Genomic DNA, 23,545 nt, shown 5'->3' with positions numbered 1-23,545 from the left:
TGAGGTACAGCTGCAAAAATGTTGTATGGCACCTTTACTGTTCTTGGGTACTAGAATGGGCCACAAACTATGAGACCATAGTTGCCAACATTGTAAAAAAAAAATGTGGGACACTTTTATGGCTGTGGGCGGAGCTGTACAATAATTAGGGGGCGGGGCATTCATTTGTAGACGTGGTTTAGCAAAAGTATACAAGTGAGGCGGACGAAAAACGGGCGTGGTTTACGCGGCGTAGTGGGCGTGGCTTAAATGGGCGTGGCCCAAGAGGGTGTGGTTAGAGTCTGAGATGAATGAGGGATGGAGAGAGAAAGGGGGAGAGGGGGAGAGGGGGAGAGGGAAATGACGGGACAGCAGCCCCAGATCCTACACAATAAAAATATGTGTATTCTAGAAAGTTTAACAATCACCAGATAAAGATACTCCAAGCACCTGGTGTTAGCACTTCAATCATCCCGGCACCATGGTTGTTATGGTGTCAGGATGATTAAAGTGCATTATTTCTATTATTACATTGTAATATAAAATGAAATCATTCAACTCACCATAATGCAGAATGAGTGGGATCCCTGAGCGTGTCACTAGCCACGTCGCCTGCCACCAGCCGTCCATTCTTGCGTCAGATGTCCCAGCAGAGTCCGTCCTTGCATCAGGTGTCCCAGCAGAGTCCGTCCTTGCATCAGGTGTCCCAGCAGAGTCCATCCTTGCATCAGGTGCCCCCAGCGGAGCCCCCCTTACATCAGATGTCCCCAGCGGAGCCCCCCCTCACACCAGGAGTCCCCAGCGGAGCCCCCCTCACACCAGGAGTCCCCGGCAGAGCCCCCCTCACACCAGGAGTCCCCGGCGGAGCCCCCCTCACACCAGGAGTCCCCGGCGGAGCCCCCCTCACAGCAGGTGACCCCAGCGGAGCTCCCCCTCACATCAGGTGTCCCCGGCGGAGCCCTCCCTCACATCAGGTGTCCCCGGTGGAGCCCCCCCTCACATCAGGTGTACCCGGTGGAGCCCCCCCTCACATCAGGTGTCCCCAGCGGAGCCCCCCCTCACATCAGGTGTCCCCGGTGGAGCCCCCCCTCACATCAGGTGTCCCCAGCGGAGCTCCCCCTCACATCATGTGTCCCCGGCAGAGCCCCCCTCACATCAGGAGTCCCCGGCGGAGCCCCCCCTCACACCAGGTGTCCCCAGTGGAGCCCCCCTCACATCAGGAGTCCCCAGCGGAGCCCCCCCACATCAGGTGTCCCCAGTGGAGCCCCCCTCACATCAGGAGTCCCCAGCGGAGCCCCCCTACATCAGGTGTCCCCAGCGGAGCTCCCCCTCACATCAGGTGTCCCCGGCAGAGCCCCCCTCATATCAGGAGTCCCCAGCGGAGCCCCCCTCACATCAGGTGTCCCCAGCGGAGCTCCCCCTCACATCAGGTGTCCCCGGTAGGGATGAGCTTCGTGTTCGAGTCGAACCCATGTTCGACTCGAACATCGGCTGTTCGCCCGTTCGCCGAATTGCGAACGATATGGGCCGTTCGCGCTAAATTCGTGTGGCGCGTCACGGCCCATAATTCACTGCGGCATCGCAGTGCATTGCTGGCTGATGATTGGCCAAGCATGCACTATGACCCGCATGCTTGGCCAATCACAGCGCCGTCAGTAGAGAGAGCTGTAATTGGCCAAAGCCAGGGTGGCTTTGGCCAATTATGGCTCAGGGGATTTAGTACACACCCCACACTATATAAGGCCGCCTGCACGGCGGCCCTGTGTAGTGTGTGTTCCGGTGTGCTGAGAGATAGAGAGAGAGAGAGACAGTGTCATTTGATTTGAGTTAGATAGATTAGGCAGAACAGTCAGTCAGTTAGCTGCACTTACAGTGTATTGTGTATATATATGCATCCCAGGTGTTGCATATATATATATACACTGTATTCAGTTTAGCTAGATCCGTTCCTGTTATCTTCTATCTAGACTATTTACATTTAATGCAGTGCGTCCTGCTCACAGTGTTCAGCTAGATCCGTTCCTGCTATTTACATTTAGTGCAGTGCGTCCTGCTCACAGTGTTCAGCTAGATCCGTTCCTGTTATCTTCTAGACTATTTACATTTAGTGCAGTGCGTCCTGCTCACAGTGTTCAGCTAGATCCGTTCCTGCAATTTACATTTAGTGCAGTGCGTCCTGCTCACAGTGTTCAGCTAGATCCGTTCCTGCTATTTACATTTAGTGCAGTGCGTCCTGCTCACAGTGTTCAGCTAGATCCGTTCCTGCTATTTACATTTAGTGCAGTGCGTCCTGCTCACAGTGTTCAGCTAGATCCGTTCCTGTTATTTACATTTAGTGCAGTGCGTCCTGCTCACAGTGTTCAGCTAGATCCGTTCCTGCTATTTACATTTAGTGCAGTGCGTCCTGCTCACAGTGTTCAGCTAGATCCGTTCCTGCTATTTACATTTAGTGCAGTGCGTCCTGCTCACAGTGTTCAGCTAGATCCGTTCCTGCTATTTACATTTAGTGCAGTGCGTCCTGCTCACAGTGTTCAGCTAGATCCGTTCCTGTTATCTTCTAGACTATTTACATTTAGTACAGTGCGTCCTGCTCACAGTGTTCAGCTAGATCCGTTCCTGTTATTTACATTTAGTGCAGTGCGTCCTGCTCACAGTGTTCAGCTAGATCCGTTCCTGCTATTTACATTTAGTGCAGTGCGTCCTGCTCACAGTGTTCAGCTAGAGCCGTTCCTGCTATTTACATTTAGTGCAGTGCGTCCTGCTCACAGTGTTCAGCTAGATCCGTTCCTGTTATCTTCTAGACTATTTACATTTAGTGCAGTGCGTCCTGCTCACAGTGTTCAGCTAGATCCGTTCCTGCTATTTACATTTAGTGCAGTGCGTCCTGCTCACAGTGTTCAGCTAGATCCGTTCCTGTTATCTTCTAGACTATTTACATTTAGTGCAGTGCGTCCTGCTCACAGTGTTCAGCTAGATCCGTTCCTGTTATCTTCTAGACTATTTACATTTAGTGCAGTGCGTCCTGCTTACAGTGTTCAGCTAGATCCGTTCTTCTAGACTATTTACATTTAGTGCAGTGCGTCCTGCTCACAGTGTTCAGCTAGATCCGTTCCTGTTATCTTCTAGACTATTTACATTTAGTGCAGTGCGTCCTGCTCACAGTGTTCAGCTAGATCCGTTCCTGTTATCTTCTAGACTATTTACATTTAGTGCAGTGCGTCCTGCTCACAGTGTTCAGCTAGATCCGTTCCTGTTATCTTCCTACTGACAGGCAGGCTTGTCTGGTTACAGTATATAAAGCTACCTGAAGAAAATTACAGGTGTTCTATTTGATCCTATTAGTACCACGGTCAGGCAGCTAGACTATTTACATTTAGTACAGTGCGTCCTGCTCACAGTGTTCAGCTAGATCCGTTCCTGTTATCTTCCTACTGACAGGCAGGCTTGTCTGGTTACAGTATATAAAGCTACCTGAAGAAAATTACAGGTGTTCTATTTGATCCTATTAGTACCACGGTCAGGCAGCTAGACTATTTACATTTAGTACAGTGCGTCCTGCTCACAGTGTACAGCTAGATCCGTTCCTGTTATCTTCCTACTGACAGGCAGGCTTGTCTGGTTACAGTATATAAAGCTACCTGAAGAAAATTACAGGTGTTCTATTTGATCCTATTAGTACCACGGTCAGGCAGCTAGACTATTTACATTTAGTACAGTGCGTCCTGCTCACAGTGTTCAGCTAGATCCGTTCCTGTTATCTTCCTACTGACAGGCAGGCTTGTCTGGTTACAGTATATAAAGCTACCTGAAGAAAATTACAGGTGTTCTATCCCAGCTTAGTGCAGCTACAGGCCATTAGTATGTCTGGAAGGCCAAGAAGGAGAGGCAGACAGTCACAAGCCAATAAGAGAGGGCAAGCAGGCTCTGTGTCTAGTGCTGGTCGTGGAGACGGTGCATCCTCATCAGCACGTGGCCATGGGACACGCTTGGCCTTTTTTTCGGCAGCTGGCCGTGTTGAGCCGCAACATGCGGAAGACTTGGTCGAGTGGATGACCAAGCCGTCCTCATCCTCCTCATCCTCTCTCACCCATGCCCAGGGTGCTTTGTCTGGCAAAGCAGCGGCCTCTTCCCTCAGCTCAATGTCATCAGTGACTCCTTCCCTAGCTCCACCATGTCCTCATGAGGATTCCCTCGAACTGTTTGACCACAGTGTTGGGTACATGCTCCAGGAGGATGCCCAGCGTTTGGAAGGCTCTGATGACGATACTGAGCTCGATGAAGGCAGTAACATGAGCACGGACAGAGGGGGTGCCCAAGAAGGACAGCAATCTGGCAGTCATGCTCCCCCTGCTGCAGCATACTGCCAGGTTTGCTCCAGTGATGAGGAGGGAGGGGATGATGAGGTCACTGACTCAACGTGGGTGCCTGATAGGAGAGAGGAGGAGGAGGAGGAGGAGGAGGAGGAGGCGGCGGCACATCACCAACGAGGCAGGATGCCCTCCAGGGGCCAGCCTAAGGGCAGCACATTGACTGCATCACACCCCAAAGCTCCACATGTGCAGGGCGCTGCAGTCTCTGCGCGTTATTCAAAAAGTTCTTTGGTGTGGGCCTTTTTTGAGACGAGTGCATCAGATCGCACCGCTGCTATTTGCAACATATGTCTCAAGCGTATCTCGCGTGGCCAAAACATCTCCCGCTTGGGTACCACATGCTTGACCAGACATATGTTGACCTGCCATGCAGTTCGTTGGCAAGCGTATCTAAAAGACCCACACCAAAGAACAAAGAGGATCTCTCCTTGCTCCTCATCAGCTGAGATTTCCAACCCCACTAGACCTTCAGTCCTCTCTGAGACCTGCAGTGAGAGGAATGAAGGTGTAGAATTAGGTGTGTCACAGCCAAGTACTTGTGGGCAATCTGCTTTTGGTACACCGACGTCAGATTGTACCAGGCAAATTTCCCTGCCCCAGCTGCTGCACCGCCGAAAGAAGTTTGCTCCCAGCCATCCACATGCCCAGCGGTTGAATGCTAGCTTGGCAAAATTGCTAGCACTTCAACTGCTGCCTTTTCAGTTGGTAGACTCTGCCCCCTTCCGTGAGTTTGTGGAATGTGCGGTTCCTCAGTGGCAGGTACCCAAACGCCACTTTTTCTCACGGAAGGCGATTCCGGCTCTCTACCGGCATGTGGAAGGCAATGTCCATGCCTCGCTGGACAGGGCGGTCAGCGGTAAGGTGCATATTACCGCTGACTCATGGTCCAGCAGGCATGGACAGGGACGTTACCTAAGTTTCACGGCGCATTGGGTGACTCTGCTGGCAGCTGGGAAGGATGCAGGACAAGGTGCAGTAGTGTTGGAGGTTGTTCCGCCACCACGCCTCCAAAATGCTGATTGTGACACACCTCTCTCCTCCACCCCCTCCTCTTCTTCTTCCTTCATGGCCTCTTCCTCGGAACCAGCGGTGCTCCGTAGGCGTTCAAGGGGCTACGCAAGTACGCAGGCCAAAAGGTGCCATGCGGTGCTTGAGCTGGTGTGCTTGGGGGACAGGAGCCACACTGGGGCAGAGGTTCTGTCAGCTCTGCAGGGGCAGGTTCAGAGGTGGTTGACGCCACGCCAACTTAAGGCAGGAATGGTGGTTTGCGACAATGGCACCAACCTCCTCTCTGCCCTCCGACAGGGACAAATGACCCATGTGCCCTGTTTGGCTCACGTCCTTAACTTGGTGGTGCAGCGGTTCTTGGGCAGGTACCCGGGCTTACAGGATGTCCTGAGGCAGGCCAGGAAAGTCTGTGTGCATTTCCGCCGGTCATATAATGCCAGTGCTCGGCTGACGGACCTCCAAAAGGAGTTTAACCTGCCCAAGAACCGCCTAATCTGTGACATGCCCACCAGGTGGAACTCAACGTTGGCCATGCTGCAGCGGCTGCACACGCAGCAGAGGGCCATCAATGAGTACCTGTGCGACTATGGCACCAGGACAGGGTCAGGGGAGCTTGGTTTTTTTTCCCCACGCCAGTGGGCCATGATCAGGGATGCATGCACTGTCCTGTCACCATTCGAGGAGGCCACAAGGATGGTGAGCAGTGACAGTGCATGCATCAGTGACACTGTCCCCCTTGTCCACCTGTTGGAGCACACGCTGCGTGGAATAATGGACAGGGCACTTGAGGCAGAACAGAGGCAGGAAGAGGAGGACTTCCTTAGCTCTCAAGGCCCCCTTTATCCAGACAGTGTTCCTGCGTGCCCGCCGATCACACAGGAAGAGGACGAGGAGGAAGAGGAGGAGGAGGAGGAGGAAGATTGTGTCAGTATGGAGGTGGAGCCTGGCACTCAGCATCAGCAGCAGTCTTTAAGGGATCAGTCCCAAGAAACACATGGACTTGTACGTGGCTGGGAGGAGGTGGCTGTGGACCATGTCGTTCTTAGTGACCCAGAGGACTCCGGACCGAATGCCTCAGCAAACCTACGCTGCATGGCCTCCCTGATCCTGCAAAGCCTGCGTAAGGATCCTCGTATTCGTGGTATCAAGGAGAAGGACCAATACTGGCTGGCAACCCTCCTTGATCCACGTTACAAGGGTAAGGTTGCGGACCTTATCTTGCCATCGCAGAGGGAGCAGAGGATGAAACATCTTCGGGAGGCCTTGCAGAAAGGTCTGTGCAACGCGTTCCCAGAGACTGGGAGGTTACAAACTCCTGTTTCTGGACAACGTGTTGCTGAGGCTTCGGTCAGTCAAAGAAGGAGCGGTGGAGAAGGTGGCCGTCTGACCGATGCGTTCAGACAATTTTTTGGTCCGCAGCCCCAAGGTATGATCGGTTCCAGCAACCATCGCCAGCGTCTGTTTTACATGGTGCAGGAATACCTAGGGGCAAGATCAGACTTGGACACCTTTCCCACCGAAAATCCTCTGGGTTACTGGGTCTTGAGGATGGATCACTGGCCAGAGCTTGCACAATATGCAATTGAGCTACTGGCCTGTCCTGCATCCAGCGTTCTTTCGGAACGCACATTCAGTGCTGCTGGAGGCGTGGTAACCGATCACAGGGTGCGTCTGTCCACCGACTCGGTCGATCGGCTGACCTTCATAAAAATGAATGAGTCTTGGATCACCACCAGCTACCAAGCACCTGATGCTGATGTAACCGAATAATTTTTTTTGAAATCTCAGATCCCTTCAAAGACTGCCTATGCTGATGCTGAGTGACTATCCCTGAGTAATTATCCTCTTCCTCCTCAATCATCACGCTGATAGCTTGTAAGAACATTTTTGGTTCTGGGCGCCACCACCAGTGCCTAAGGCACAATTTTTCTGCCCCTGTCTAACAGGGGCGTGTAATTACAATTTTTGATGCAATACTTTGCAGCAGGGCTCGTTCCTGCGTTCCAACTAGAGTGTCTGTGAGGGGTTGCAGTGTTGTGGCACCAGCACCAGTGCCTAAGGCCCAATTTTTCTGCCCCTGTCTAACAGGGGCGTGTAATTACAATTTTTGATGCAATACTTTGCAGCAGGGCTCGTTCCTGCGTTCCAACTAGAGTGTCTGTGAGGGGTTGCAGTGTTGTGGCACCAGCACCAGTGCCTAAGGCCCAATTTTTCTGCCCCTGTCTAACAGGGGCGTGTAATTACAATTTTTGAAGCAATACTTTGCAGCAGGGCTCGTTCCTGCGTTCCAACTAGAGTGTCTGTGAGGGGTTGCAGTGTTGTGGCACCAGCACCAGTGCCTAAGGCCTAATTTTTCAGCTCCTGTTCAACAGGGGCATGTAATTACAATTCTTGATCTAATATTTCACAGCAGGGCCCTGTGAGGGCTTACAGTGTTGTGGCCACAGCAACACCTATGGCCCAAATTTCTGCTGAGTATATAGGGCAGGACCCTACTTTCAAACATCTAACTTACAAACGACTCCTACTTGCAAACGGAAGGAGACAACAGGAAGTGAGATGAAATCTACCCCTAGGAAGGGAAATTCTCTCCTGTAAGAGTTAATATGGGAAAACAATTTCTCCTTTCCACTGATGCTTTCCAATCCTTGTTCCACAAAAAAACCCAAATTTTCAAAAAACATTTTTCATTGGGACAAAAAAGTGAGGTGAAATCTTCTGAAGAGGAGGAAAGACAGCAAAACAAATGTCACAGGGGTGATAACCCTTCCCTATGTTTTCCAAAAAGCTTAGAAAAGATTTTTTGGCTGGAGCTAAACACGTTAAAAATGTTCAAAATTACAAACAGATTCTACTTAACAACAAACCTACAGTCCCTGTCTTGTTTGCACCGCCTGTATACTGCTGTTCAGAGTATATAGGGCCTGGTGGCCCCACACCTTTCCTTATTTTAATTTGGGTGCGGGGTTCCCCTTAATATCCATACAAGACCCAAAGGGCCTGGTAATGGACTGGGGGGTACCCATGCCGTTTGTCTCACTGATTTTCATCCATATTGCCATGACCCGACATGACATTAAACCCGCAAGCAGTTTTAAATGAGATTTTTTCCTTTAAAAATGACATTTGGTGCAGGGACTGTTCTAAACATGGGAAACACGCGTCACTTTACAGGCATACTATAGACACCCCCCAGGTACGATATTTAAAGGAATATTTCACTTTTTTTTTTTTACTTTAAGCATCATTAAAATCACTGCTCCCGAAAAAACGGCCGTTTTTAAAAGTTTTTTTTGCATTGATACATGTCCCCTGGGGTAGGACCCGGGTCCCCAAACCCTTTTTAGGACAATACCATGCAAATTAGCCTTTAAAATGAGCACTTTTGATTTCGAACGTTCGAGTCCCATAGACGTCAATGGGGTTCTAACGTTCGTGCGAACTTTCGGTCCGTTCGCGGGTTCTGGTGCGAACCGAACCGGGGGGTGTTCGGCTCATCCCTAGTCCCCGGCAGAGCCCCCCCACTCACATCAGGTGTCCCCGGCAGAGCCCCCCCTCACATCAGGTGTCCCCAGTGGAGCCCCCCTCACATTAGGTGTCCCCAGTGGAGCCCCCCTCACATTAGGTGTCCCCAGTGGAGCCCCCCTTACATCAGATTCCCACAGCGGTGCGCCCCCCCTACCTCAGAGGTGTCCTAGTGTGTCCGCCGGCAGCATGGCTAGAACCAGCAGGGTGAGGCGGAGTGGGGCGGAGGGTGGGCGGCGACGCAGGAGCTCCACCTAGCCCCCCCAACCGTCTTCCTGAACTTCTTTAAGATGTCTCCGCCGGCCGCGGACCTCTAGCGGCGGCGGTGGCGGCGAAAATCGAGAACCGGATTTCCTGGGACATTTCCCGGGACACCACAAATTCGGGAATGGAGTCTAAGTCCCGGGAATGTCCTGGGAAATCCGGGACAGTTGGCAACTATGTGAGACACAAGTCAGAATTTGTGTCTAGACCCCTGATATTTCACCAAAGCCCCCCTAAAAATATTGTAAAAAACAATAATAAAAAATTATTGTTAAAAAAATATTGTAAAAAGGATGCAATTCTAAAAAAGTAATAATAATTAAAAAAAAATAAAAAATAAACTACTGACACCGATATCTGCCCTTCTGACACCATCCACTGCTCTACTGACAACAATCTCTGCCCTATTGACATCATCCACTGCTCTACTGACACTGTCCATTGCCCTACTGCCAACAGGCTGCGCACACCTATGATAGTAGCTAATATGGCACATGAGTTTATAAGAGTTTATGGATATTTGCTTTTGCAAGTGTTTTTTCCAAAACATTTCACTCGGCTCATTTTTTGGAAACCACAAACGCTCCTTGACTTAGCGTTCAGGAGCATTTAATAGCATTTAGAAGGGTTTATGAGCTTTAATAATTTTTTCTGCCTGAAAGCTCCATTAAAAAACGCGATCCAGAAGGATCGATGCCGAGCTTAAAATATACCTCTAAACGTCCTAATGTGCATATGGACACATAGGATAACAGTGAGCTCTTTCTATAGGCAGGAGAAAAAAAAAGAAAACTATGCCCAGTGTGCTTTGACCCTGAGGTGCAGAACAGGATTTTACCTGCAGTAAAAATTAGACATTTGGCGGCTGATGTCCACGGAAACATTGTGTGGCTCCTTTACAGTGCCAGAGCATCTAAATAGGCCAGGGGTTCGTAAAAGTGGCAGGTATCTTCCTTTTTTTTGGGGGGGGGGAGATGACACTTAAAGATTTAGCCTGTAGCATCAGCAGAAGGGGCTTTGTAGTCATAGGTAAACCAAGAGTGGTTAATTTTAATGAAAGTAAGCTGGTCCGTACAAGATTTCTCTCTCCATAACAAAACCTCTTGCTGCACTGAAGGCTGAAGGTGAAACAATACTGTGCAAGCTCTGGTTAGTGGCCCAGCCTGGAAACCCAGTATTATATGGAGTGTCTGCATCAGTCCGGGACCTGTATTTGATGTAGTCAACAATTAGGTGGTTCAGGTTGTTGTGGATTAAACCAAATTAACAAATGTAAAAAAACAGTGCATCCTTTACTGCTGCTTCTCCTTTCAGGTAACAGAGGATTGAAGTCATGTTGGTCATCACAGAGGATCCTGTCACCATCTGGAAATGCAGCAGTGGTTCATACACTGCATCTCCTCAAAGTGTCTCCTTTTGAGTTCCCTCTGAGATGGTGGCAGTAGATGGGCTAATTTATCCTTATATCAGGGATATAATATAGTGACCACCCAATAGTGGCCCCTGTTTTTGATGACCCAAACCCTGGATCTTTGTGCAGGCATTTGAGCATCAAAGGCCATTTGTCACAAACTGCCTGCAGCAAAGGACCCGAGACCTCAGTACAACACTGTCCTCAGCATTCTCACCCCACCAGTATACACCTGCCAAGGTTTGGAAGATAAGAAATGTCCCCCCTAAAGCCCGCCCTATTTTCTCCAAGAACTCTAGAAATGAGCCTGCTTTATACACTCAGGTTGGCTCAAACTAATTATGTTTCCTTCTTTTACTCTGAAGAAATGACACCTGCCTCAGGAATGATGCGGCTGCAGATAGCAAGGTATGTGTAGAAGACTTCTGCAGAGGTTCAAGCTTTCACTTGGCCCTGCCTCATAACTAGGGCTGGTGCAAGAATTTTTGGCACCCTAGGTGAAACCTCATTTTGCCGCCCCCCATTGGCTTCTTCCTCTGACTCTTCCCCCTTTGCCCTCTCCTTGTAACATGTGACCTACCTGACCATTACACACACACTGACCCACCTACCTGACACATACTCTGACCTACCTACCTGACACATACACTGACCCACCTACCTGACACATACACTGACCCACCTACCTGACACATACACTGACCCACCTACCTGACACATACACTGACCCACCTACCTGAAACATAAACTGACCCACCTACCTGACACATACACTGACCCATCTACCTGACACATACACTGACCCACCTACCTGACACATACACTGACCCACCTACCTGGCACATGCACTGACATACCTACCTGACACATACTCTGACCTACCTACCTGACACATACTCTGACCTACCTACCTGACACATACTCTGACCCACCTACTTGACACATACACTGACCCACCTACCTGATACATACTCTGACCCACCTACCTGACACATACTCTGACCCACCTACCTGACACATACACTGACCCAGCCACCTGACACATACACTGACCCACCTACCTGACACATACACTGACCCACCTACCTGACTCCTATTTCCTGCACTACTCACCCCCCCATCCACCGCACACAGCTTGATGTAGATGGGGAGGATCCATCCTCCTCCTTACCTCTGCGCTTCTTTGACCATCAAATCCGGGCTCTCCTCAGCACTGGGCGGGCAGTATTTCTGTCTCCACCAGCGCCACCATCCAGCTGCTCCATGGTGTCCCCATCGGCCGGGTGGTCAGCTAACAGACGCTGCACCTCTCAATGCTCCCATCTCCACCGAGCCCCACCCCTCTGCTGCACTCACACAGACGCACATCGCCGCACCAGAGGGACAGGCTGGAGCAAAGGAGTCCTGGAGCCATGCTGTGAGATATTACTCTGTGAGGAGATGTGACAGTGGGGCGCTCAGCAGGACACATTGGGGGATTGGCGGCATGCAGCAGATGTGTTCCCGGGACAGCCGGCCCGGCACTGAACAGGGGCAAGCTCACACACACCTGGAGATTCACCGGGACAGAGGTGTGGCTGCGCCCTAGGGGGTAGTGCGCTCGAGGCGGCTGCCTACTCCGCCTAGTGGTAGCACCGGCCCTGCTCATGACCCTCTTCCCCATTGAGGTGGTGTATTGCAAGCCTCTAAAACCCCTTGTAAAACCTCCTTCACTGTCACTAGAGGCCACAGATGTTGTGGTGGATGTAGGAGGAGAATGGGCCTTTTGCTCCTGATGTGTCTCATTTATGTGCTGCTCCAACCCAACTTCTAGGTGTAGTCATCTGTTTTCTCATGCATGTGGTACCCATGTGACTGGTCATTTTACCACTACTGATATGCTTAAGGCAGGATTATAGACAACAAAACCAGCCCTGGGGATAGTTGTGAACTGTGTTTGTGAGGCAGAGCCTCCAGATGGATTAGGACAGTTGCTCCCTCTTAACCTCTTCAAACTGACTCTTCCTCTGAATAAAATTCTCCCTTACTGCTCTTCTGAACTCACATCCAAATGGTGACATCCACAGTCTGAAACTTCAATATTCAACTCTTCCTCACTTGGCAGTAAGCTCTAGTTGCTTACACATCACTGCCTCTTACCTCCCCCTCGATATATGGTCCTGGCTCTTTATTACTGATCCTCAATATCTGAGACAAGGAATACTTGTGCATGACCAGGATTATTCCTCGGTGACTGTGTAAATAAATCTTTCCACCCAGTCGTCATTACCAGTTTGCATGGCTATGGCAAGATTAGCAGAAGAGAAGTAGAAAGAAGAGGGTGAAATAGCAGCAGTTCCAGGTAACTTGGGCTTGGGCGGAGGAAAAAGAAGGCTTGTCAGCCACTCAACTACCTCTTGCATATGCTGTGGCTGTATAGCACAGCCATTCTGAAATAGAAACGGTACACATGCCCTGCCTTTAGATGGTGTGACCCAGCCACCACTTGTCCCTACTACCTCCACAGGCAGAACCTCTGCCTCTCTCTTTAGGGCCACCTGACATTTTTAATAAATGGGATTTAATATCAGGCATGGCAATGGAGGAATAAATATGTTGTGCTTTGGCGCACACTATTTACAGCACAAGTATGCAGTGACATACTGCAAGCAAAGGTCAGCAACAGGTGGATGCTGTGAAGCCTGAATAAAATAAAAGACCCTATACAACACACACAGAATATATATACAGTATATATACAGTGGGGAAAATAGTTATTTGATTCCCTGAAGATTTTGTAAGTTTGCCCGCTTACAAAGAAATTAAGGGTTTATCATTTTTATCATAGGTGTATTTTATATGATAGATACAGAATATGAACCAAAAATCCAGAAAAAACACATGATATAAATGTTATAAATTGAGTTGCAGTTCAGTGAGTAAAATAAGTATTAGATCCCCAAGCAAAACATTACTTAGTACTTGGTGGAGAAACCCTTGCTGGCAAGCACAGAGATAAGATGTTTCTTGTAGTTGGTTGCCAGGTTTGCACACATCTTAGGAGGCATTTTGGTCCACTCTATTTTACAGATCTTCTCTAAATCTTTAAAGGTTTCTTGGCTGTCGCTTGGCAACTCGAGGTTTCTGCTCTCTCCATAAATTTTCTATAGGATTTAGGTCTGAAGACTGGCTAGGCCACTCCATGACCTTAATGTGCTTCTTCTTTGTTGACTTGGCGGTATGGGTCATTGTAATGCTGAAAGACCCATCCATGACCCATCTTCAGTGTTCTGGCTGAGGGAAGAAGGTTCTCGTCCAAGATTTTACAATACATGGCCCCGTCCCTTGGCCCTTCAATGCAGCAAAGTCAGCCTGTACCTTTAGCAGAGAAACAGTCCCAAAACATATTGTTTCAACCCCTGTGCTTGACTGTAGGGATAGTGTTCTTAGGGTAATATTTAACATTTTTCTTCCTCCAAACACGGCGAGTCCCCCTTCTCAAGAAGGCACATGTACAGTCGTGCCAATGAACATCTAAATGATTCAGAGAAGGATTGGGAGAAAGTGCTGTGGTCAGATGAGACCAAAATTGAGCTCTTTGGCATTTACTCGACTAAGCCTTGTTTGGAGGAAGAAAAATGCTGACTATGACCCTAAGAACACCATCCCTACAGTCAAGCACAGAGGTGGAAACATAATGCTTTGGGGCTGTTTCTCTGCTAAATGTACAGGCCGATTTTGCCTCATTGAGAGGCCAATGGATGGGGACATGTAATGTAAAATCTTGGATGAAGACCTTCTTCCCTCAGTCAAGACACTAAAGAAGAGTGGACCAAACTTCCTCCTGACGTGTGCAAACCTGGTCACCAACTACAAGAAGCGCCTTACCTCTGTGCTTGTCAACAAGGGTCTCCACCAAGTACTAAGTCATGTTTTGCTTGGGGATCAAATACTTATTTTACTCACTGAACTGCAACGAAATGTATTGCATTTGTTTTTATTCTGTCTCTATCATTTAAAATACACATATGTTAAAAACTATAGAACCTTAATTTCTTTGTAAGTGGGCAAACTCACAAAATCTGCAGGGGATCAAATAATTTCCCATATATATATATATATATATATATATATATATATATATATATATATATATATATATATAACAGTATCTCACAAAAGTGAGTACACACCTCACATTTTTGTAAATATTTAATTATAACTTTTCATGTGACAACACTGAAGAAATTACACTTTGCTACATAAAGTAGTGAGTGTACAGCTTGTATAAAAGTGTAAATTTGCTGTAACCTCAAAACAACTCGACACACAGCCATTAATGTCTAAACCGCTGGCAACAAAAGTGAGTACACCCCTAAGTGAAAATGTCCTAACTGGGCCCAATTAGCTATTTTACCTCCCCGGTGTCATGTGACTTGTTAGTGTTACAAGGTCTCAGGTGTGAATGGGGAGCAGGTGTGTTCAATTTGGTGTTATCACTCTCACTCTCTCATACTGGTCACTGGAAGTTCCACATGGCACCTGATGGCAAAGAAATCTCTGAGGATCTAAAAGAAAAATATTTGTTGCTCTATATAAAGATGGCCTAGGCTATAAGAAGATTGCCAAGACCCTGAAACTGAGCTGCAGCACGGTGGCCAAGACCATACAGCGGTTTAACAGGACAGGTTCCACTCAGAACAGGCCTTCGCCATGGTCGACCAAAGAAGTTGAGTGCACGTACTCAGCGTCATATCCAGAGGTTGTTTTCGAGAAATAGATGCATGAGTGCTGCCAGCATTGCTGCAGAGGTTGAAGGGGTGGGGGGTCAGCCTGTCAGTGCTCAGATCATAAGCCTGTTGCAAATTGGTCTGCATGGCTGTCGTCCCAGAAGGAAGCCTCTTCTAACGATGATGCACAAGAAAGCCCGCAAATCGTTTGCTGAACACAAGCAGACTAAGGACATGGTTTACTGGAGCCATGTCCTGTGGTCTGATGAGACCAAAATAAACTTATTTGGTTCAGATGGTATCAAGCATGTGTGGCGGCAACCAGGTGAGGAGTACAAAAACAAGTGTCTTGCCTACAGTAAAGCATGGTGGTGGGAGTGTCATGGTCTGGGGCTTCATGAGTGCTGCCAGCACTGTGGAGCTACAGTTCATTGAGGGAACCATGAATACCAACATGTACTGTGACATACTGAAGCAGAGTATGATCTCCTCTCTTTGGAGACTGGGCCGCAGAGCGTATTCCAACATGATAACAACCCCAAACACACATCCAAAATGACCACTGCCTTGCTAAAGAAGCTGAGGGTAAAGGTGATGGACTGGCCAAGCATGTCTCCAGACCTAAACCCTATTGAGCATCCACTAGCTCCGTGATGTCGTCATGGAGGAGTGGAAGAGGACTCCAGTGGCAACCTGTGAAGCTCTGGTGAACTCCATGATCAACGTTTAAGGCAGTGCTGTAAAATAATGGTGGCCACACAAAATATTGACACTTTGGGCCCAATTTGGACATTTTCTCTTAGGGGGTGTACTCACTTTTGTTGCCAGCGGTTTAGGCATTATTGGCTGTGTGTTGAGTTATTTTGAGGGGACAGCAAATTTACACTGTTAGACAAGCTGTACACTCATTACTTTACATTGTAGCAAAGTGTCATTTCTTCAGTTTTGTCACACGAAGATATAATAAAATATTTACAAAAATGTGAGGGGTGTACTCACTTTTGTGAGATACTGTATATATATATATATATATATATATATATATATATATATATATATACTGTATACGGTATATACACCATTAGATCACTTTTGCAGTGCCTATCCTATCAGCATAAATGACTGAGATCACACAGTTCTCAACATTCTGCTGCAGCTCAGTTTCAGGGTCTTGGCAATCTTCTTATAGCCTAGGTCATCTTTATGTAGAGCAACAAATCATTTTTTTCAGATTTCCTTTAGAGAGTTCTTTGCCATGAGGTGCCATGTTGGACTTCCAGTGACCAGTATGAGAGAGTGATAATACCAAATTGAACAAACCTGCTCCCCATTCACAACTGAGGCTTTGTAACGCTAACGAGTCACATGACAGCAGTGAGGGAAAATGGCTAATTGGTCCCAATTTGGACATTTTCACTTAGAGGTGTGCGCACTTTTGTTGTCAGCGGTTTAGACATTAATGGCTGTGTCATTTCTTCAGTGTTGTCACATGAAAAGATATAATAAAATATTTACAAAAATGTAAGGGGTGTAATCACTTTTGTGAGATACTGTATATACACTGAGCAAAATTATAAACGCAACACTTTTGTGTTTGCCCCTATTTATCATGAGCTGAACTTAAAGATCTTCGACTTTTTCTATGTACACAAAAGGCCTATTTCTCTCAAATATTGTTCACAAATCTGTCTAAATCTATGTTAGTGAGCACTTCTCCTTTGCCAAGATAATCCATTCACCTCACAGGTGTGGCATATCAAGATGCTGATTAGACAGCATGATTATTGCACAGGTGTGCCTTAGGCTGGCCACAATAAAAGGCCACTCTAAAATGTACAGTTTTATCACACAGCACAATGCCACAGATGTCGTAAGTTTTAAGGGAGCCTGCAGTTGGCATGCTGACTGCAGGAATGTCCACCAGAGCTGTTGCCCTTGAATTGAATGTTCATTTCTCTACCATAAGCTGTCTCTAAAGGCGTTTTAGAGAATTTGGCAGTACATCCAACCAGCCTCACAACTGCAGAACCTGTAACCTCACCAGCCCAGGACCTCCACATCCAGCATCTTCACCTCCAAGATCGTCTGAGACCAGTCACCCGAACAGCTGCTGCAACAATCGGTTTGCATAACTAAGAAGTTTCTGCACAAACTGTCAGAAACCGTCTCAGGGAAGCTCATCTGCATGCTCGTCATCCTCATCGGGGTCTCGACCTGTCTGCAGTTCGTCGTCGTAACCGACTTGAGTGGGCAAATGCTCACATTCAATGGCATCTGGCACTTTGGAGAGGTGTTCTCTTCACTGATGAATCCTGGTTTTCACTGTACAGGGCAGATGGCAGACAGCGTGTACGGCGTCGTGTGGATGAGTGGTTTGCTGATGTCAACATTGTGGATCGAGTGGCCCATTGTGGCGATGGGGTTATGGTATGGGCAGGCGTATGCTATGGACAATGAACACAGGCGCATTTTATTAATGGCATTTTGAATGTACAGAGATACTGTGACAGGATCCTGAGGCCCATTGTTGTGCCATTCACCCATGACCATCACCTCATGTTGTAGCATGATAATGCACAGCCCCATGTTGCAAGGATCTGTACACAATTCCTGTCACCCATTGAGCATGTTTGGGATGCTCTGGATCGGTGAATAAGACAGAGTGTTCCAGTTCCTGCCAATATCCAGCAACTTCGCACAGCCATTGAAGAGGAATGGACAACATTCCACAGGCCACAATCAACAACCTGAACTCTATGCGAAGGAGATCTGCTGCACTGCGTGAGGCAAATGGTGGTCACACCAGATACTGACTGGTTTTCGGACCCCCCAGACCCCCCCAATACAGTAAAACTGCACATTTTAGAGTGGCCTTTTATTGTGGCCAGCCTAAGGCACACCTGTGCAATAATCATGCTGTCTAATCAGCATCTTGATATGCCACACCTGTGAGGTGGATGGATTATCTCGGCAATGGAGAAGTTTTTACTAACACAGATTTAGACAGATTTGTGAACAATATTTGAGAGAAATAGGCCTTTTGTGTACATAGAAAAAGTCGCAGATCTTTAAGTTCAGCTCATGATAAATAGGGGCAAACACAAAAGTGTTGCATTTATAATTTTGCTCAGTGTGTATATATATATATATATATATATATATATATATATATATATATATATATATATACTATATTACCACAAGTATTGGGGCGCCTGCCTTTACATGAACATGAACTTTAATGGCATTCCAGTCTTAGTCCATAGGGTTCATTGTTGACTTGGCTCACTCTTTGTAGCTATAACAGCTTCAACTCTTCTGGGAAGGCTGTCCACAAGGTTTAGGAGTGTGTTCATGGGAATGTTTGACCATTCTTCCAGAAGCGCATTTGTGTGGTTAGGCACTGATATGGGCGAGAAGGCCTGGCTCGCAGTCTTTGCTCTAATTCATCCCAAAGGTGTTTTATCAGGTTGAGGTCAGGACTCTGTGCAGGCCAGTCAAGTTCCTCCACCACAAACTTGCTCATCCATGTCTTCATGGACCTTGCTTTGTAAACTGGTGTGCAGTCATGTTGGAACAGGAAGGGGCCATCCCCAAACTGTTCCCACAAAGTTGAGAGCATGAAATTGTCCAAAATGTCTTGGTATGCTGACGCCTTAAGAGTTCCCTTCACTGGAACTAAAGGGCCAATCCCAATCCCTGAAAAACAACCCCACACCATAATCTCGCTTCCACCAAAACTTTTGCACAGTACTGTATATATATGCAGAGTGCACAAAAGCAGCACTGTTTTTCTGGCAGGATCAACTAGTATTTTTTGCACTTATCAAACAGATATAACAAAGCACTTTTATTTGTAAATTTAACAGACCAAAGGAAGCATACAACAGAAGTTCATTGTAAGGGTTTACATACACTTTATTTTACCTTTCCTTTCTTAACACCAATTCCTTTTACAAAAAGGCATTGAAGTTAAATGTTGGGGAAATTAAAATTCTCACACTCATGCCTATTTAATGCCATTTGAGGCCCAGTTTCAGAATGTTACTGAGTTATTATATTAGATGTGATTGAGGTTGATCTCCCTCTACAAAAGGTCAAACCAACCCAAAAATGCTTAAATGGGCAAACTATTTGAAAAGAGCCAGAATTGAAATCACAATGCCCATTCATATAAAGAATATAATGAGGACCTGTGATTATAAAGAACATCAATGCAAGAGCCATGACTATTGTATAACAGATGTCACTTGCTTACCCCCTTTTACCAATTACCCCCCTAGCTGCCTACCCCAACCTTCTACCCCAATAATTGAGACCACAACCATATGGAGTAAAATATTGGCCGTAGCAGCCAATAATCTTTATTAAACATAAACCAATAATAATAATAATAATTTAACTCAACATAACATAATCTTATAAACACCTGAAATATCCTTTTTCTTACAACTCCCGTTGGTCTTTGCAGGGAAAAACCCACCAAACTTAAAACTCAAAAACACTCAGGCACTGCGGTACTATACTAAAATTAGGCCTCCAGCTGACAAGCTAGCTCGGAGACAAACAACCAATAGCCAGCAGTGCCCCAATAACCAATTCAAGCTAAAACCCTTGTTAGCTGAAATCTCTCCAACAGGCCTCATACTAGCGATGGGTCCCGATCTCTTACATATCTGGGGTTTAATCCTTCACCCGCAAAGACCAACATCACGCCACTGCCACGACTTTAACTATACCATATGATAACAACCAACTTCATCCCTTCCATTACCAACCATACCAAATGATGAGGGAGGGAGGGTGGGATGCTTGCTCCTCTCAACCAACTGAGCTGGGGCGGGATCTTTCCCCCAGCTCAGTTAACTCCGCTCCACCCCCAACCCCCCACCTAACCAATCACACACCACCTTACATATTCTTTCCACCACCAAGTTCCCCTAATAACCCTGTCATGCCCGCCCTCTGCTTATTTCCTTAATTTTGCTCCAGGCTTCCTTGACTATTGTATAACAGATGTCACTTGCTTACCCCCTTTTACCAATTACCCCCCCTAGCTGCCTACCCCAACCTTCTACCCCAATAATTGAGACCACAACCATATGGAGTAAAATATTGGCCATAGCAGCCAATAATCTTTATTAAACATAAACCAATAATAATAATAATAATTTAACTCCAGCATCATGGGTGCCTGGAGTGGAAGGAAAGGTGAGTGGGACTGAAGGCCTAAGCCCCCTCCCTGAGTGTCAGCTATCACTTCTACCAGGGCACCTAACTCTTTCCGTTCAGGTATACAGTCTCTGCCAATGACAGGCGCTGTGCTGGGACATTGTGTGAACATCAAGTTAGGCCACAAACCATTGTGTTTCACTCCAACCCTGTCCTTCCTGATTTCACCTGGACCTTCACAGACCATATCAGGTGACACCTTCAACACATTCCCCTTAGGCTGACTGGACACAGTGAGCAACTGTTTAACCCTTTCAGTCTCCAGGCCTCCTGCCTGTAGACCAGTACAGCCTCTCTGCCCACTGTCCCTATCATGCTTTTGTTTATTTTTCTCAGCAGGGGAGCTAACAGCTGGCCTGCTGAACACTGCAAAGCCTTTGTCTCCCAGCAGTGCTGGCTGAGGCGTGGGACTACAAGTACCAACCAGCCGTCCTGTGACACACAAGGACAACTGCTGGGGTGTAGTCAAGGCAGAATACTCTGGGTCAGAGTCAGGAATGGGGCCACCTGGGCCACTCCTGGGCTCTGCCGCCAGAGACTTTATCTTCTCCACCCTCCCAGCATTGTGGGTGACCTCCAACAACAACATAACATCATTACATTCAGTAATTACATTCTTAACATCAGCTACACAAGCATTTGATATTGGCACATGCAAGGGGGCCTCCTCTCCTTCTGTAGGTGAAGAAGACCCCTGAACCTCCACTCCACCCTCCCCCTCCCTCTGTCCATCCACAGGTTGCTCAGATATTACCCCAACATCTGTAAACAGTACCTTGGTAGGTCCAGAGAGTTCCGTGGGAGCATCCTGGGTGCTTTTAGCAGGGGCATAGTAAGAAACAAGGGTACCTAAATCAGCACCCAACAACACCGCAGTGGGGATCTCCTCCGAGACTCCCACTTCTCTCATCCCACTTCCAGCACCCCAATCAATGAAAACATAGGCACGGGGTACTCGTGAGCGGGTCCCCCTGACTCCGGTGAGGGTAAAAAACTTTCCAGGGATGATGTCCCTTCTTTCTATCACCTCTGGTCTGACCAAAGTGACTTCAGCTCCTGTGTCCCGGAAACCAGTAACGATCCGGTGGCCCACGGTGACTGGCTGCAAGTTGGCGGTGGTTACCCGAGTTTTCCTGCGGACGAACAGCACGGAAGAAGGGTTGCTGGCCGGATGGCCAGGTGATGTCATCTTCTTCTGCTCAGGGCACTGCGTCCTGAGATGTCCGGCTTCCCCACAGTTGTAGCATTTGCGTTTGTCAGTTAGGAAGGCCTTGGCTCCAGGAGTTGCAGGTTCCGGCTGCTGAGGAAGTTGTTTGGTAGGCAGAGGAGGGGTTGCCGTGTGCGATTTCCCTCCTTTCCAGCCATTCAGAGGAGCCTTGCGATGGTCAGATACCCGAGAGTGGATATAGGTATCTGCCAGTTCTGCTGCTGCTTTGGCAGAGGTTGGCTTTCGCTCCAGCACAAACTGTCTGACGTCTGTAGGACAGATGTGCAAAAGTTGATCTTCAATCATAAGATCTTCCAGGGATTCAAAAGAATCGGCTTTCAAGCCTTTAGTCCACTGCCGGAATGTGGTGCGTAAGCGACCTACCACATCCATGTATGAGTCTCCAGGCCCCTTTTGCAAGGACCTAAAACGCTTCCGGTACACTTCCGGGGTTAGCTGAAACTTTTGGATGATTGCAGCCTTTAAGGCCTCATAATCGTCGCACTGCTCTTCTGACAGTTCGACATAAGCATCCAAGGCCTTGCCTCGTAGCCCTGGTGTCAGATACCGGGCCCATTGTGCTGGGGGCAGATGGTACTGACGGCAAGTTTTTTCAAACGACAGTAGATACACGTCAATGTCACTGTCCTTTTCCATAACTGGAAATTTGGCTGCCGGGATCACTGGCAGAGAGGCATCCCTGTGCTCTAGGGATCCGAGGTTCTGAGCCTGTCGCTGCTGCTGGAGCCTAGCCATCTCCAATTCGTGCCGACGATCAGCCTCCCTCTCAGCCTGGCGTTCCTCTCGCTCAGCCCTGCGTTCCACAGCCTCTCTCTCGGCCGCAGTCTGGCGCTCAAGAAACTGCAGGTACACCACAGGATCCGTCTCCCTGAGGTTTTGTAGAGTTTCTTGCATTTGAAGAGAGTCTATGATGGTTTCAGGCAATCTGATGCTGGCCTGCTCTTGTGGTGGCTTGGAGGTAACAATCCGTGGTATTCCAGTGTCAGTCTCTGCTTGCCCATCTGGTGAGGCCGCCTCTGAACCACTGGGCTCTGGAGTAGCGGAAATCCTTTCTGGTCCAGTTTCCCCCAGGTTCTGGTCTGCACGGATATCAAACTCCTGTAAGGCATGTATCAAGCCTTCACGATTTTTGCCACCGACATCAATTCCTCTTTCTGCGCACTCAACAGTCAGTTCATTCTTGCTCATCTTTTTATATGCTGATAACCCAGACATGTTGCAAGCAGAAAAGATAGAACAGAAAGAAGAGATAGGAAGAAGGTGTAGAAAGGAGCTGTTGCTGTATGTCTCTCTTAAAAAAAAAAAATCAAAAAAAATGCACCAGCTTGTCTCTAAGGACTGTTTCCACAAAGGTTACAATCCTTCAGTGCAGAGCTAATTCCTAACAATGCACTGAATGCTCTTAATGCGAAACTATCCCGCTACGCTGCCAGCCAATATGTGACGAACGCAGGTGTCAGATCCCCGCCCTCCTCGCTAACTTGCAACGAAGGACCGGCCAACCTCACACCACGCTGTCACTTACGTAACAATGCCACTCTCAGCTGCGCCCAGCACAAAGATTTTCCAGCTTGCAGGACCACAATCTAGGTGCGAGCAACCTGAGAGTGATTGTCACTGGGCTAATTACACAACTAACCCTTTAACTGCCACCACCCCCATTTAAAAGACTGAGCCGGGGGAGACTCGTAATTTTAGCAATACCAATTATAATTTTAGAATAAGCGTCTGCCACACACACTGCCACCACAGACAGGTCTGCTCAGAGTCTTACTCTACAACAGTAGCGCCCTTCAAGAGGCAGGTTTGTTTATAGCTT

At 47.8% G+C, this 23,545-nt stretch overlaps 2 protein-coding genes across 2 annotated transcripts in view; both read right to left on the bottom strand.

The window, feature by feature from the left end:
• PIPOX (pipecolic acid and sarcosine oxidase) overlaps nucleotides 1–23,545 on the bottom strand; it is a 173,305-nt gene that overhangs the window by 119,675 nt on the left and 30,085 nt on the right. The window lies entirely within an intron of this gene.
• On the bottom strand, nucleotides 19,083–23,333 carry LOC141129060 (uncharacterized). Its single transcript, XM_073616804.1, has one exon. It carries the CDS (start codon nucleotides 22,939–22,941, stop codon nucleotides 20,341–20,343), a length of 2,601 nt encoding a protein of 866 aa, XP_073472905.1. The 5' UTR covers nucleotides 22,942–23,333; the 3' UTR covers nucleotides 19,083–20,340.

The sequence above is a fragment of the Aquarana catesbeiana genome, linkage group LG02 (assembly GCF_042186555.1).
Source record: "Aquarana catesbeiana isolate 2022-GZ linkage group LG02, ASM4218655v1, whole genome shotgun sequence".
In the NCBI taxonomy this organism is placed as follows: Eukaryota; Metazoa; Chordata; class Amphibia; order Anura; family Ranidae; genus Aquarana; species Aquarana catesbeiana.
This window is presented reverse-complemented; position numbering and strand designations above follow the sequence as displayed.

Excerpts from the sequence above, each read along its gene's own strand:
- LOC141129060 (XM_073616804.1), bottom strand. The coding sequence starts at position 22,941 with ATGTCTGGGTTATCAGCATATAAAAAGATGAGCAAGAATGAACTGACT.